Raw genomic sequence first — 15,341 nt, 5'->3', positions numbered from 1 at the left:
CCCCAACAGACTCACAAGTGAAATGTTGCCTCACCTGGAAGGACTGTTTGGGGCCCTGAATGGTGGTAAGAGATGAGGTGTAGGGACAGGTGTAGCACTTACTCTTGCAGGGATAAGTGCCAGGTGGGAGATCTGTGGGGAGGGACGTGTGGACCAGGCAGTTGCAGAGGGAACGATCCCTGCGAAAAGCAGAGAGGGGTAGGGATGGAAAGATGTTCTTAGTGGTAGGGTCTTGTTGAAGGTGGCGGAAGTTGTGGAGGATAATATGCTGGATCCGGAAGCTGGTGGGGTGATAGGTGAGGACAAGGGGGACACGGTCCCTGTTGTGGTGACAGGAGGATGGGGTGAGGGCTGAAGTGCGGGAAATGGAGGAGATGCAGGTGAGGGCATCAGTGATGACGGCAGAAGGGAAACCACGATTCTTAAAGAAAGAGACATTTGGGATGTCCTGGAATGGAAAGCCTCATCCTGGGAGCAGATGCGTTGGAGGTGGAGGAACTGGGAATAGGGAATAGAATTTTTGCATTTGGCAGGGTGGGAAGAAGTATAATCATGGTAGTTATGGGAGTCAGTGGGTTTATAGAAGGTGTCAGTGGATAGTCTATCTCCAGAGATGGAGACCGAGAGATCGAGAAAGGGGAGAGAAGTGTCCAAGGTGGACCAAGTGAATTTGAGAGCAGGGTGAAAGTTAGAGGCAAAGTCGATGAAATTGACGAGCTCAGCATGGGTGCAGGAAGCAGCACCAATGTAGTCATCAATGTATCAAAGGAAAAGTTGGGGAGTATTACCAGTATAGATTTGGAGCATAGACTGTTCCACATAACCCACGAAGAGGCAGGCATAGCTAGGGCCCATGCAAGTGCCCACAGCTACACCCTTGTTCTAGAGAAAGTGGGAAGAGCCGAAAAAGAAGTTATTATGTGTTAGTGACAGTTCTGCCAACCAGAGAAGTGTGGTGGTGTTGGGGAACTGGTGAGGTCTATTGTCTAGAAAGTAGCAGAGGGCTTTGAAGTCTTCTGGATGGAGAATTGAAGTGTATAAGGATTGGACATCCATTGTGAAAATGAAGCGGTCGGAACCGGGGAACTGGAAGTTATTGAAGAGGTGGAGGGCATGGGATTTATCCCAATGTAGGTGGGGAGGGACTGAACTATGGGTGACAAAATGGAGTCGAGGTAGGCAGATACAAGTTCGGTGGGACAGGAGCAGGCTGAAACTATAGGCCTACCAGGACAGTCAGGCTTATGGATCTTGGGGAGGAGGTAAAAGCAAGCAGTGTGAGGTGTGGGAATTATGAGGTTTTTTGGCTGAGGATGGAAGGTCTCTGGAGTTGATAAGGGCAGTTATGGTACGGGAGACAATGGTTTGATGTTTTTTGGTGGGGTCCTGTTCCAGGGGTAAGTAAGAGGAGGTGTCGGAGAGCTGCCGTTTGGCCTCAGTGAGGTAGAGGTCCGTCCACCAGACCACTACAGCACCACCTTTGTCTGCGGGTTTGATGGTGAGGTTAGGATTAGTGCGGAGAGAGTGGAGGGCAGTGCGTTCAGAGGGAGTGAGGTTGGAACAGGAGAGAGGAGTGGTGAAGTTGAGATGGTTGATGTCTCGGCGACAGTTGGAGATGAAAAGATCGAGTGCAGGTAGAAGGCCCAGTGGGGGTGTCCAGGAGGAAGAGGGGTGAAGACGGGAGAAGGAGTCATCAATAGGGGGAGGGGAATCCTTGGTAAAGTAGTGGGCTTGGAGGTGTAAGCGACGGAAGAAGAGTTCAGGGTCATGCCGGACATGGAACTCACTGAGGTGTGGACGGAGGGGGATAAAAGTGAGGCCCTTGCTGAACACAGAAAACTTTGCCTCAGAGAGGGGAAGGTCAAAGGGAATGGTGAAAACATGGCAAGTGTTGGGGCTGGGGTCAGAGGAGGGTAAAGAGTGGGAGGTCTCAGGAGGGAGAGCGGGCTGAGGGGAGGATGAGGGATCAGAGGAATGGAGGGGAGATGAGGGGTGGAGGGAGGGTTGGGAGGAGAGGGGTTAGTAGAGGAATAAGACGAGCTGTAGGACCCAGCAGCAGTAAGAGCGGTCCCAGTCTGGATCGGGTCAGGATTTTGGTTCGAGCTGGATCTAGAGCTGGGGTTGTCGGAGTCTGTGGCCTGCAGGGTGCCAGAACTGAGGTCCGAATCAGAAGCGGGTGGGTCCATGGCGTGCCGGGGGCTGATGCCCATGTCCGGGAGGCCGTGGTTATGTCCATACATGGCCTCCGCTACTGCCATGATGAGGCCAAACTTCGGTTGGAGGAACAACATCTCATATACCGTCTGGGTAGTCTCCAGCCCCTTGGTATGAACATCGAATTCTCCAACTTCCGGTAATTCCCTCCCTCTCCCTTCCCCATCACACCTCTACTCTGTCTCCTCTTCTAGCTGCCTATCACCTCTCATGACTCTGCCTTCTTTTACTACCCATAGTGCTTTCCCCTTAGATTCCTTCTTCACCTCTCCTGCCTATCCCCTCCTTGCTTCCCCTCCCCCCACCCCTTGAGCTTTCCTCTGATTGGTTTTTCACCCCTTCTTTATAGGGCCCCACCCCTCCTTCTTTAGTCCTGACGAAGGGTTTCGACCAGAAACGTTGACTGCTTCTTTCAACGGATGCTGCCCGACTTGCTGAGTTCATCCAGCCTTTTTTGTACATCTTGATTTGACCACAGCATCTGCAGTGCACTTTGTGTTTACAGAGTAGAGTAATTCTTAAAAGATCATGTCTATACATCCATTATCTCTTCAGCAACCTCTCTCAGGACTCTGGGATGTAGTCCATCTGTCCCAGGTGACTTATCCACCTGAAGACCTTTGAGTTTGCCTAGCACTTTCCCTTTGTAATAGGCACTCACTCCTGCTCCATGACACACATGGACCTCTAGCACACTGCTAGTATCTTCCACAGTGAAGGCAGATGCAAAGCAACCATTAAGTTCTTCGGCCATTTCTTTGTCTCTGACTAGCATTATTTTCCAGTGGTCCAACATCATCAACTCTCACCTCCCTTTTACCCTTTATATAACTGAAAGGTTTTTTTAGTATCCTGCTTTATATTATTGGCTCATCTGCCCTCATATTTCACCTTTTCCCTTCTTATAGTTTTTTTTCAAGTTGCCTTTTGTTGGATTTTAAAAGCTTCCCAATGATCCAACTTCCCTCTCACCTTTGCTAACTTATATGCCCTTTCCTTAGCTTTTATGCAGTCCTTAACTTCCTTTGTCAAGGCACGGTTTCCTGCCCCTGCCATTTGAGAACTTGTTCCTCTGTGGGACAAATCAATCCTGCACCTTGTGAACTATTCCCAGAAACTTCCTCCATCTCTGTTCTGCTATCTTCCCTGCCAGTAGTTTCTCTGAATTCCTCCAGTGATTTGTTTTTTTTTTAATTAGCAAAATAATCCTGATTCATAATAAAAATGTATTTACAAAAATAAACTGCCCAATGCATTTCATTCTCATATTCACAGCCAATGCTTTCAGTACAGTTCTGTAACATTCCTTAAAACCAAATGGACTGTTGCCACTCATATATTATTGCTCCAGATCTCAGCATCTTCAATGACTGGTCTCTCTAGTTTATGTAACGAGTACAGCTTGTAATTAAAGGTGAACAAACAGAGAGAAATAAGATGCAACAATAGGAAAGAAGCAGAGGGGGAATGAGAGAGATGGATTCAGAGGCAGAGGCAGAAAATAGGATTGAAGTAAAGACCACTGATAAGGACATTTATTAGGAAATGGACAACACCAGAAAGACTGTTCTTATTGATCAACTGTGGCTGAGAAGGTGTTAGACATTTCAAAGATGAAGTGTCTGACTATGGTAGGGAGATCTGGTTTGCACAATGAACCAATCTGTCCATCGAGGAAAATACAGCCAATATTTATCCATGGAGAATAATAGAGAGACAGACATCAGATACGCTTCAATGAAGGAAAACTCTTGGAACGCAACCAGAACAGTTGGAGTCTCCAGTTAGGTTTTGAAGTCGTGTGCCAACCAACTGGTCACAGTCTTTCTTGACATCTTTAACAGTCTACAGTCCCCATCTGCTTCAAGGAAACCTCCATCATTCCAGTCTCCAGTTCCAGTGTCCTGTCTGAACAACTACCCACCAGCAGCTTTAACATCAACCAAAATGAAGGCCTCCCAGAAGTTCTGGACACCCTGCAATTTGCATTAAAAAAATGTCTATGTAAAACATCATCACCTTTGCATTCATCTCTGGATCACCTTGACAATAAGAACACATATATCAGGATGCTATTCATTGATTACTGCTCAGCCTTGAACATCATAATACCTAGTAAGTCCATTTAAATTCTTGGACCTTAGACTTGGGGCCACCATTTACAACTGGATTCTAGACTTCCTGACTGGCTGCCCTCAGTCATTTAGAATTCATCATAACGTTTCATCCATCCTGACCCTTAGTACTATTGAGGTGTCAAATGCTCAGTCTCCTGCTCTACTCCCTATGTTGTCCTCTACTGTGCCTATTGTCTTGTTTATTAATTATTGTACTACCCTGCACTGTTTTGTGCACTTTATGTACTCCTGTGCAGGTCTTTAGTCTAGTGAAGTTTTTATGTTGTTTTACGTAGTCTAGTGTAGCCTTGTGCTGTCTCACATAGACTAGTGTAGTTTTGTGTTGCTTCATGTAGCACCAGGGTCCTGGAGGAACATTGTTTCATTTTTACTGTGTACTGTACCAGCAGTTTATGGTCGAAATGCCAATAAACTTAACTTGACTTGACTAAATATAGTGCCAGATTGATCTTTAAGTTTACTGATGACACCACTGTTATAATCTAGATCAACAACAAATAGGAGAACCAAGATTGTAGATCTTGTATCATGACATCAGAACAACAACTTAGCACATTATGGTAGTGAGGCCTGAGAGTTGGTTGTTGACCTAAGGAAGCAGGGAGTGGATGGGCATCTGTACTCATCAACGAAGCTGCTATAGAGATGGTTGACAGCTTCAATATCCCAGGCATCCATATCACTAGCAACCTCTCCTGGTTCCTCTTCCTAACAAGTAATCAAGAAAGTGTGTCACCTAGGCACACTTCCTTAGGCAACTGAGAAGATTTAGCTTGTCCTCGAGAATCCTCTCCAACTTCTACAGATGCGCTATGGAAAGTATCCTCATGGGTTTCTTCTCAACGTGACTTGGCAACTCCTCTCCTCCGGGCAGATGGAACGTGCAGAGAGTGGTCAGAATCAAAATCAGAATTAACATCACTGACATACCGTACGTCAAGAAGTTTTGCAAAAAGAGAGGGAAAAACGTGAGGTATTGTACATGAATTCACTGTCCAGTCCATCAGAGGCTCTTCACTTGCTTCCATCCTGTCGTTACATTTTTTCAGGATGGCTAACAGTATCACCTAGGAATCTTGTCATCCTGCCCATTCCCTTTTCTGTCTTCAGTATTCTGAGAGAAGATGAAGGAGCTTGAAAGCCTGGCTGGCCAGACTCAATAACAGCTTCTTTCCCACTACTATCAGAATCTGTACCAATCACCTTTCATACTCCCTTCCCAGTAGTGCTGCTACCTTCTCAGACTCTTTTAGTCATTCCATTATTGTTTCTTTGGCATTTTTTTTTGCAGTATTTCAGTTTGCACTACTATCTTTGTCCTGTGCTATTGTCTTGTAATTCATGTATTTATTGTTGTTTTTGCTTTTACCCTGGACACTGCACTACTCTGTGAGCTTCACGGGAATAAGACATTTCATTGCGTCGTGGTATACATGAATAAACTAATTTGAATCTGAATTTAAGAGTTCATACCCAGAGGTGAGTATCAGTCAGCAAATAATATTCTCGGTTTGAATATAAAAAATGGCAAAAGAGTTCAGAGACAAGGCACAAAGTACTGAGTTGTTCTTGGTGTCAATGGACCAATATTTATTCTGGTCAAAGGCTACTTACATGACTCTCACTAAATACTCTCACTAAATACATCCTGACCCCTCTACACCATGGTGACAGCAGTGCGATTGAAGATTTGGGTAAGGTAACTGCATATTTTCTTCAGAAGGTCATTTCAGGGTATTTAAGTGATGTTAGTTTTACTTGCAACATATCACTCTGCCTTTTCTTGCAGGGCCACTTCAAAACTGCAAGTTCACCAGATCTTCTATACTAAACCAAAAAGGCTGTTTTGTGCCTGCACATTGTTGCTAAATTACATACAGCAAGAGTAAATAAACTGCTCAATGAATACAATGAATACAATAAGCCTCAATTAACCTCTGCATTCTTTCCATTTCAAATATAAAGGTTTGCAATTATATAACACCGTTACATGCAAAGACTTCCCAAGGTCTTTTACAGGAGGGATTATTAAACACTCTGAAACTCTAAAATCTTGGAGACGAGTAGAGCTAGAAAAGAAGTCAGTTATGAACGTAAGTGGTAAAGGTTTTGAATAGTGATTAAAATGCGAATGAGAACTTTAAGAAAGAATGCCTTGCACATTTGATATGCTCATCAAATCTTCTTGAAGATTTGAACTGCTCTTTCTTTCTCTCCTCCTTAAAACCTACCTCACTGGGCAATAGTTTGGTCAGCTAGGCTTTATATAAAGTGGATTCCAGTTATCTGGAGCACATTGGGAGCAGTACACTTTGACCCAATTAAGTGGCTGCCCCGTTACCTTAAGTGTCATGGAAGTAGTTTATAAAAGACAAACTTTTATGTCTTTAAATTAAACATATAATAAATTATAACACTATCAATACTACCACAGTACTATAAAAATGTGTTTTAGTTCCTTTTCTTTTTTTTAAACTTTATTGTTTTGCCAATTACAGAACAAACAGGATAAAAACAAACAGACAGACAGGGTCATCATAGATGAAGTAAAATCCGTATCTTATACAAAAGTTTGTAATAGAAAAAATGAATAGTGAAATGGGGTACATTGCTGTATCAAGGTTAACCAAACTTTTATGTCCATAATTGTCCTTCAAAGTCTCAGGGGACCTTAAGATCCATTACTTTAAAGACCATTCTGCAGGTTTCCTCATAAGAAGAAATAAAACAAAGTTCTTCAAACCAAATAAATGTACAGTGAAGAAGTCATTTCAAACTCAAATAAATAGTCCAATTTTCCCAGTATCTTCCAAATTTTTTAGTGCTGTGTCTCAGAGAGAAAGTCAATCATTCCATAACATAAATTTCTTGAACTATTTCTATCCATTCCAGTAGTGTGTGCTTTCCAGGACTCTGTTTAGCCATTTCCTGGTCATCGCTTTCTTACTGGCTGCTAGTAGTATTTGTAACATACCTTACATGTTTTTTGAGCCCTTTTGGTACATTACCCAAACAAATAATGTTAAAGTCAAAATTAATCTCTGGGCTGATTATTTCCTTTTCATTATTGATGGAGGAATTCATCCAGCATACTTGTTTTTTTGATTGACTGTAAATCAACAAAATCAGCACAGATACCTAGTGTAGATAATGGACTCACTTCATACAATGCTATCGACTGCTACAACTTCTAAATCTTCATTTTCATTGTAACATTCTTTAAAGTTCCTAACGTGTTGAAGTAGTGAAATTACTTCGTTTTCACTCTGGCTGTTTCTGGCATCTCCAAGCATGAATGCCTGAAACTGTATTAAGCTAAACATTTCTGAATTGTCTTCTTGTTTATCTCTTGTCAATTATCAGTGACAAAAATCACTGCTTTTTTAACACAAGTGCACACAACTGACACTATTTAAAACTCTAAGCATGGTATAGTGTTTAATGGCCATGCAAGTGCACGAGAATGATGCTAGTTAGATACTGTTCAGCAACAGTCTCCTGGCCCAATTAAACGGCATAATGTCCTAAATAAATGAAGGGAATCTCGCTATTTTCTTGATTCGTTTTTGTTCTTTAAGAATTGTCCCAAATAAGCAGATGCCTTTTCTTTCATCATTGGTTGATGTCTGTACAATATTCAAATCTATCCCCACCTTGCACCACCCCGTTCATGGCCTCTTCTTCTCATTGCTGCCATCAGGAAGAAGGTACAAGAGTCTCAAGACTCCCACCTCCAGATTCAGGAATAGGTACTACTCCTCAACCATCAGGCTCTTCAACCAAAGGGAATAACTACACTTTCCCCATCATGGAAATGGTTCCACAAGCAATGAGCTCACTTTCAAGGACTCTTCATCTCATGTTCTTGATATTTATTTATTTGTTTGTTTGTTTATTTATTATTATTATTATTGTTGTTGTTGTTGTTGTTATTATATTTCTTTTTGTATTTGCACAGTTTGTTCTCTTCTGGATTCTGGTTGAACGCCCTAATTGGGTGGTCTTTCACTGATTCTGCCATGGTTATTCTACAGATTTATTAAGTATGTCCACAAGCAAAAGTATCTCAGAGTTATATATGTTGAAATATATGTACTTAGATAATAAATTTACTTAGAACTTTGAGAAAATAAGATGCCCATACCTCTTATGTAGCAAGATCTAAACAACATTCAGCCTGATAAATGATTATGAAACATTCATGCTACATAAATATCGGGCAATGACCAATTTCAGCAAGACAACATCTAGCCATTTACTCTCGATATTCTATGATGTTACCACAGTCGATCCCCTCGTTAACGTGATCCCAGAAGAGAACATGGATGCAGCAGCTCAGAATTGGAATCAGGTGTAACCCTTACCCACAGGCTGGTATATGTCTAGGGGAAAAAAGGAGATCCAGCCACTCTCCAACCCACCTCCGGTACACACAGGTGCTGTGAGAATCGAGTTAATGCCTCGCGCCCGCCAACAGTATCAAACCCACAACAAATACCGTTATGAAATACACTTTAAAGAGTTTACTAAAATTAAAAAATAGTAGGCAATACTATATATATATATATATATACAAGGAAAAAAACAAAAGGCGCCAACTTATCAAAGTTCAGTCTGTTTAGTGCACTCGTTGGAGCTCAATCAACGAACCAATCGACCCATCCGGCCGTCGCACCTGGGACCACCCCGGTGGTCTTACGAGCAGTCCAGCACACGTCCACCTTCCTCGGCGTCTTCCTCGGCCTCTCCCAAAAAACCCGCGAAAACCCCTCCCCCAAGTTCCCAGCATCACAAGACACAATGACATTCCCCATTGATTAACAAATGAATACAATTACCATATCAGCCATTCTAAAGTGAAACAACGGCTAGAGAAACACTTATCCGACAAAGAAACATTCCTACTTGTAACAAACCAAAGAGGCCATTTTGAGTAACATACCCAGGACATTGTACACAGGTTTAACATCACCGGTATATGTCATGACATTTGTTGTTATGCAGCAGCAGTACAATGCAATACATAATAAAAACTGTAAATTACAATTAGTATACATATATTTTAAAAGTAAAATTTAATAAGTAGTGCAAAAAGTGAAAGAAAAAGTAGTGAGGCAGTGTTCATGGAGTCAACATCCAGGCAATTCAAAACCATACAACCATCTACAAATCCGAGTATAACACAAAATGTTCTGCTTATGTAGATTCAAATTCAACTTCACGTGCTTAACAATATCCAGAACTAAACAGTCCTCTTGATTAGCCCACCATCTACCACCCTAAATACCTTCCTCTCCATAATGAGGTGACCACTATGCTTTAGCCATAGAGGTAAAGGAATTACAGAATTTGCAAACTACCACATAATAAATTCACTCTCACAAAATTTACTGTGTGTGAAATAATAATAAATAAAGAACACTGCCGTTATTTCTTTTCAACTCATGGTTCTTGGCACATGTGTGTAGAATAATGTGGCTTTGTGTTACAAAAAAATCACAACACAAGCTCTCTACAGAATGAACTGCGGCATCTCACCACAGTTTTCCCAATTCTCTCCATAGATTAAGTCTATTACTAGAAGGACAAGGACAATAGATGCAGAGTAACATCACAATTGGTGCACCTCCAAATCCATACCCGAGTTGATAATATATCACTGTGCCTCATCATCACCCTGTACCATAACACCGCTCTTTTTATTTCTTCACACCTTTTTATCTAGTTCCCTTCTCAATGCCACAACTCAGTCTGCTTCTGCTGACTTTCAAGGCCCTAACCACTCACAGCACAGAAATTCTTCCTCATGTCTCCTGGTAATTACCTTTAATCAATGTCTCGTAGTTGTGAAGAGGTTCTTTCCCTTTACTCTGTCACACCACCTCAGGATATTAAGGGGTTCTGTCAGATCCCTTCTCAAACTTTGCTGTTCGCTCTAGCCCATGACCATTACAGAATCATCTGCACATTCAGAGTCAGAATCAGGTTTAATATCACCGGCATATGTCATGAAATTTGCTGTTTTATGGCAGCATTGCACTGCAATACTTAATAATAAAACTATAAACTAAAATACGTAGTATATATATAAGGAAAGAAAATTAAATAAGTATTGCAAAAAGAGAGTGGGGAGATAGAGAGGTCATGTTCATGGGTTCATTACCATTCAGAAATCTGATGGTGCAGGGGAAGTAGCTGTTCCTGAAACATTGTGTATGCATCTTTAGGATCCTGTAGCTGCTCTTTGATGGTAGAAATGAGAAGAGCAAATGTCCTGGGTGATGGGATCCTTCATGATGGCTGCTGCCTATTTAGGGCATTGACCTTTGAAGGTGTCCTCAGTGCTGGGGAGATCAGTGCCCATCATGGAGCTGGCTGAATTTACAACCTTCTGCACCTTTTTGTGACCCTGTGCAGATGGTGATACAACCAGTTTGAATGCTCTCCACGGTACATCTGTGGAAGTTTGCCTTTGGTGACAAACCAATTCTCCTCAGACTCCTAATGAAATATAGCTGTTGTGTCTTCTTTGTAATTGCATCAATATGTTGGGCCCAGAATATATCTTCAGAGATGATGACACCCAGGAACTTGAAACTGCTCACTCTTTCCACTGCTGATCCCTCAACGAGGACTGGTGTGTGTTCCCTCGACTTCCTCTTCCTGAAGTCCACAATCAATTCCTCGGTCTTACTGATGTTGAATGCAAGGCTGCTTCTGCGACAGAACTCAACCGCTGATCTATTTTGCTGCCGTCTGTCTCCTTGTCGCCACTGCCACCACCTGAAATTCTGCCAATAACAGTTGTGTAATAGGCAAGTTTCTGGATGGCATTTGAACAGTGCCTAGCCACGCACTCATGGACGTAGAGAGAGTAGAGCCGTAAGCTAAGCACATATCCTTGAAGTGAGCCAGTGCTGATTGTCAGCAAGCATAGATGTTATTTCTGATTGGCACAGGCTGTGCCTCCTGGTGAGGGGACTAACGATCCAGCTGCAGAGGGAGGTTGAGGGACCCAAGTTGTGGAGTTTATTCATTAAGATTGAGGGTATGATTGTGTTGAGTGTAGAGCTGTAGTTTTAAAAAAAAAGCAACCTAAAGTAGGTCCTTATGTCTTTCATGTGTTCCTTTAGTATGGTGCCCACAAGTGGGGACACACTACTTCTGTTTTGGTCAAACCAAAGGAGTGTCTTCAAGAATCTACATGATTTCTTTAGATTTATACAGTTGGTCTTCATTTCTCACCCAGGTCCCATATAATTTTTATTAAGTATCTTCTTAGGCCGCGCAGTCACTTTCAACAATTTATGCATGTATACTCCTGGATCATATACCCTGTATATGGGCACATCCCTTTCCACCATCAGCCATATCTACAAGGAGTGCTGCCTCGAGAAGGCAATGTCCATATAATCTGGGCTATGCCATTTCTTTCACCGCCAATATTGGACAGGAGATACAGAAGCCTGAAGTCCCACACCACAAGTTTTATGAACAGCTACTTCCCTGCAACCATTCAGTTCTAGAACCAATGGCAATATCCTGATCACCACTAGAGCTTACTGACACGATAATCACTCTGATCACTTTGCATGGAAATGGATGTCATTTTTGTTGGCTCTAGTTGCATTTTTTCTTATAAAAACTGTGACTAATTTATGTTCAATTTATACTTTGTTACTTGCGAATGCTGCTTATGTGATGCTATATGCTTGAGGTGCTACTTCAAGTAAGTTTTTCATTATACTCATGAACTCGTGCATATGGCAATAAACTTAATTTTGATGTCTGGGTCCTTGTATTTATTTTAAAATTGAGTCCTTTTGATTATATATTACTTCTCCACATTCACGTCAGCTCTGGCTGGACTTGCAGGCCATAACTTCCTACTAAGCGAAACCCAACATCAAGAATGGCTGTAACACTTTCTCCCAGATAAGCTCAACTCAACACCTCTCATGCATGCTTTGAAGGGGAAGAAAAAACGCTGACTATGGTTCTTTGCAGGAATGGGACCTGCTCTCCGGGTTCCATAACTGGCTGTTGTTTGGCACGCCAAAGGCTCGTCCTAAGAGACCGGCTCAGATTTAGAAGCCTAGGATCTTGGTGGGAGTGGGGGTGCTCTAGAGACAGGCGGATCGAGGGTTGGTGTCATGACAGGAGACCCATGTGTCATTGGGGAGTCGAAATATCTATGGCTGTGTGCTTGGAGACCCGGGATCTTTGCAATCTTCAGGCACAGAGCTCAAAAAAAGCAACGCAACGGACTTTTAACATCGTAAACCAGAGAGTTGTTTTTAACATCTCCCAGCTCGCTGGGGAAATGAAGATACCTCTTTTCCCCTTATCAGGGAGAGAACCTGTGGTATGTTGAATGCCAGATGAAACGTGAAGTCTTGGGGTAACTGCAAGTCTGTGTCTTCGCTGTTGCTTTGCTCACGCTTGAGTACTCGGTGGCTGGTGTTGATACTTTTTTCTGCTGGGAGGAGGGGGAATTGTTGGTCGCTGCCACTTATGCATGGGGGGGGCGTCTTTGGGGTTCTAACATTTAACTTTGTTTATTCTTTGGAGCACTCCTCTGTTTCCGCGGATGTTCACGAAGAAAAAGCATTTCAAGATGTATATTGTATACGTTTCTCTGACATTAAATTGGACCTTTCACCACAATCCATACCCTTGGTTCTAATCAACAAGTTCTAAAACCTGAGCCTCGGTATCTCCCTCTGCAACTGGGTTCTTAGTTTCCTCACTGGGGAACCACAGTCTGTGCGGATTGGAAACAACATCTCCTCCTCGTAGACAATCAACACTGGCATACCTCAAGGATGTGTGCTTAGCCCACTGCTCTACTCCCTTTACACCCATGACTGTGTGGCTAGGCACAGCTCAAACACCACCTACAAATTTGCCAATGACACAATTGGCAACATTTCAGATGGTGATGAGGAGGCATACAGGAGCATGATAGGTCAGCTGGTTGAGTGGTGTTGCGCTCAATGTCAGAAAGGCCAGCAAAATCATTGTGGACTTCAGTAAGGGGAATTCGAGGTAAAACACACCAGTCCTCATTGAGGGATCAGCAGTGGAAAGGGTGAGCAGTTTTACGTTCCTGGGTGTCAGCATCTCTGAGGATCTATCCTGGGCCCAACACGTGGATGCAGTTATAAAGAAGGCTCGACAGCAGCTTTATTTCATTTGGGGTTTGAGGAGACATGGTATGTCACCAAAGGCTCCCGCAAATTTTCACAGATGCACCGTGGAGAGCATTCTGACTGGCTGCATCATCATCTGGCACGGAGGGAACACTGCACAGGATCAGAACAAGCTGCAGAAAGTTGTAAACTCAGCCATCTCCATCATGGGCACAAGCCTCCCGAGCATCAAGGACACCTTCAAAAAATTTTGCCACAAAAAGGAGGCAACCATAATTAAGGACCATCAGAAGCAGTACAGGAGACTGAAGACACACACTCAAAGTTCCAGGAACAGCTTCTTCCCCTCCCCATCAGATTTTTCAACAAACAATGAACACTAACTCACTATTTTTTCCTCTCTCTTTACACTACTTATTTAATTTAATTTTTATATATACTTCTAGTTGTAATTTACAGTTTTCTTTTAATTATTATTGTGTATTGCAATGTACTGATGTCGCAAAATGACACACGCAAATGATAGTAAACCTAATTCTGGTTCTGAAATCTGCCATGTGTCTTTGATTCCCTCCAGCCAGCTGAATTCTATTTACTATCTTCTTCACACTTCAGTATGCTTCACACTTACTGTACAAACAATCTTTACTTTTGTTTTGGAAACTTTCATGACCTTTATTCATTTCAAAGTTTTGTATGCTATCAGTTTGGTGAAATGAATAATTGCAGAGCTCCCACAACTGTAATTCCACTCTACAATGGACAGATAGGTAGTTTCAAATCCTCAAGTCTATGGAAGAGATAAAAGTTCTGCATTATCTTCAGGCTTTGGACTTTGGCATGGCTTTCAGTTGCAGATTTTTACTTTGCTCAGTGTGCTAATAAGTTTGGTAAGAACTATCTATATTTACTGTGGTTGTCAAAATGAACAGAACAGAAATGATTGTAAAGTGGAAATTCCTGTACTTACTATCTGAAACGATAGAGGGCTGGAGCCAATTGTATGCCATTGGTAATTGATGGCTGCCGGGTTTGTTTGCTGCAAACACTGCCTCCTCATTTCAGCCGAGGAGTATCTGCAATTATAAACAAGTCTTACTGTTATGTTTTGTAGCTTCAATACATTAAATTAATTCAAAGACAACACATGGAGTCTGGGAATGCATGTTTAACTCCATCTTTTACTTTAAGCAAGGCACGCACATATAACGTGATAGCGTGATGATGTATCTAATTAATGTATTTTTACATATAACCTATAATTTTTTATTCAAACATGAATTCTTAAACTATATACACACACACACACACACACACTGACTCAAATATTATTGAAGTATTAAATACACAACACTCAGCCCTCTTAGCTAAAACTTCAGCTCAATGGCGGCTCCGCTGATGGCACTAACCAAGAGATCCATGGGTCCTGTAGTTTGGACTACCAAAGCGGAGGCTGCTTTTGCAGAGCTCAAACAGCAGTTCACGACAGCTCTTATTTTGGTTGCCGCTAACCCAGACCTTCCCTTCGTCATGGAAGTGGATGCCTCAGACATCGGAGTGGGTGTAGTCTTGTCCCAATGGACACCTTTGGACAATAATCTGCACCTGTGCGCATTCATTTCCAGGCGACTATCCCCGGAAAAGGTGAATTACAACATTGGAAATAGAGAGCTGCTTGTGGTCAAATTAGCTCTGGAGGAATGGCATCATTGGCTCAAGGAGGTCACAAACCCTTTTCTCAAATGGACCTGGCTTATTTTCAGGAGGCCAAGAGAATGAATTCCTGGCAGGCCAGGTGGTCTCTTTTCATTAACCATTTTAATTTCATCCTGACTTA

At 42.4% G+C, this 15,341-nt stretch overlaps 1 protein-coding gene across 4 annotated transcripts in view; it reads right to left on the bottom strand.

The window, feature by feature from the left end:
• The window catches only part of dock8 (dedicator of cytokinesis 8), a 259,562-nt gene that overhangs the window by 194,227 nt on the left and 49,994 nt on the right, over positions 1 to 15,341 (bottom strand). For all 4 annotated transcript variants that reach the window (XM_059969949.1, XM_059969950.1, XM_059969951.1 and 1 more), the window contains exon 2: positions 14,475 to 14,580. In XM_059969949.1, coding sequence (XP_059825932.1) covers positions 14,475 to 14,580 — 106 coding nt within the window. The remainder of the gene's footprint in view (positions 1 to 14,474; positions 14,581 to 15,341) is intronic.

Source organism: Hypanus sabinus, chromosome 5, assembly GCF_030144855.1.
Source record: "Hypanus sabinus isolate sHypSab1 chromosome 5, sHypSab1.hap1, whole genome shotgun sequence".
Taxonomy (NCBI): domain Eukaryota; kingdom Metazoa; phylum Chordata; class Chondrichthyes; order Myliobatiformes; family Dasyatidae; genus Hypanus; species Hypanus sabinus.
The sequence above is the reverse complement of the archived record's forward strand: the minus strand, read 5'-3'. Positions and strand labels throughout refer to the sequence as shown.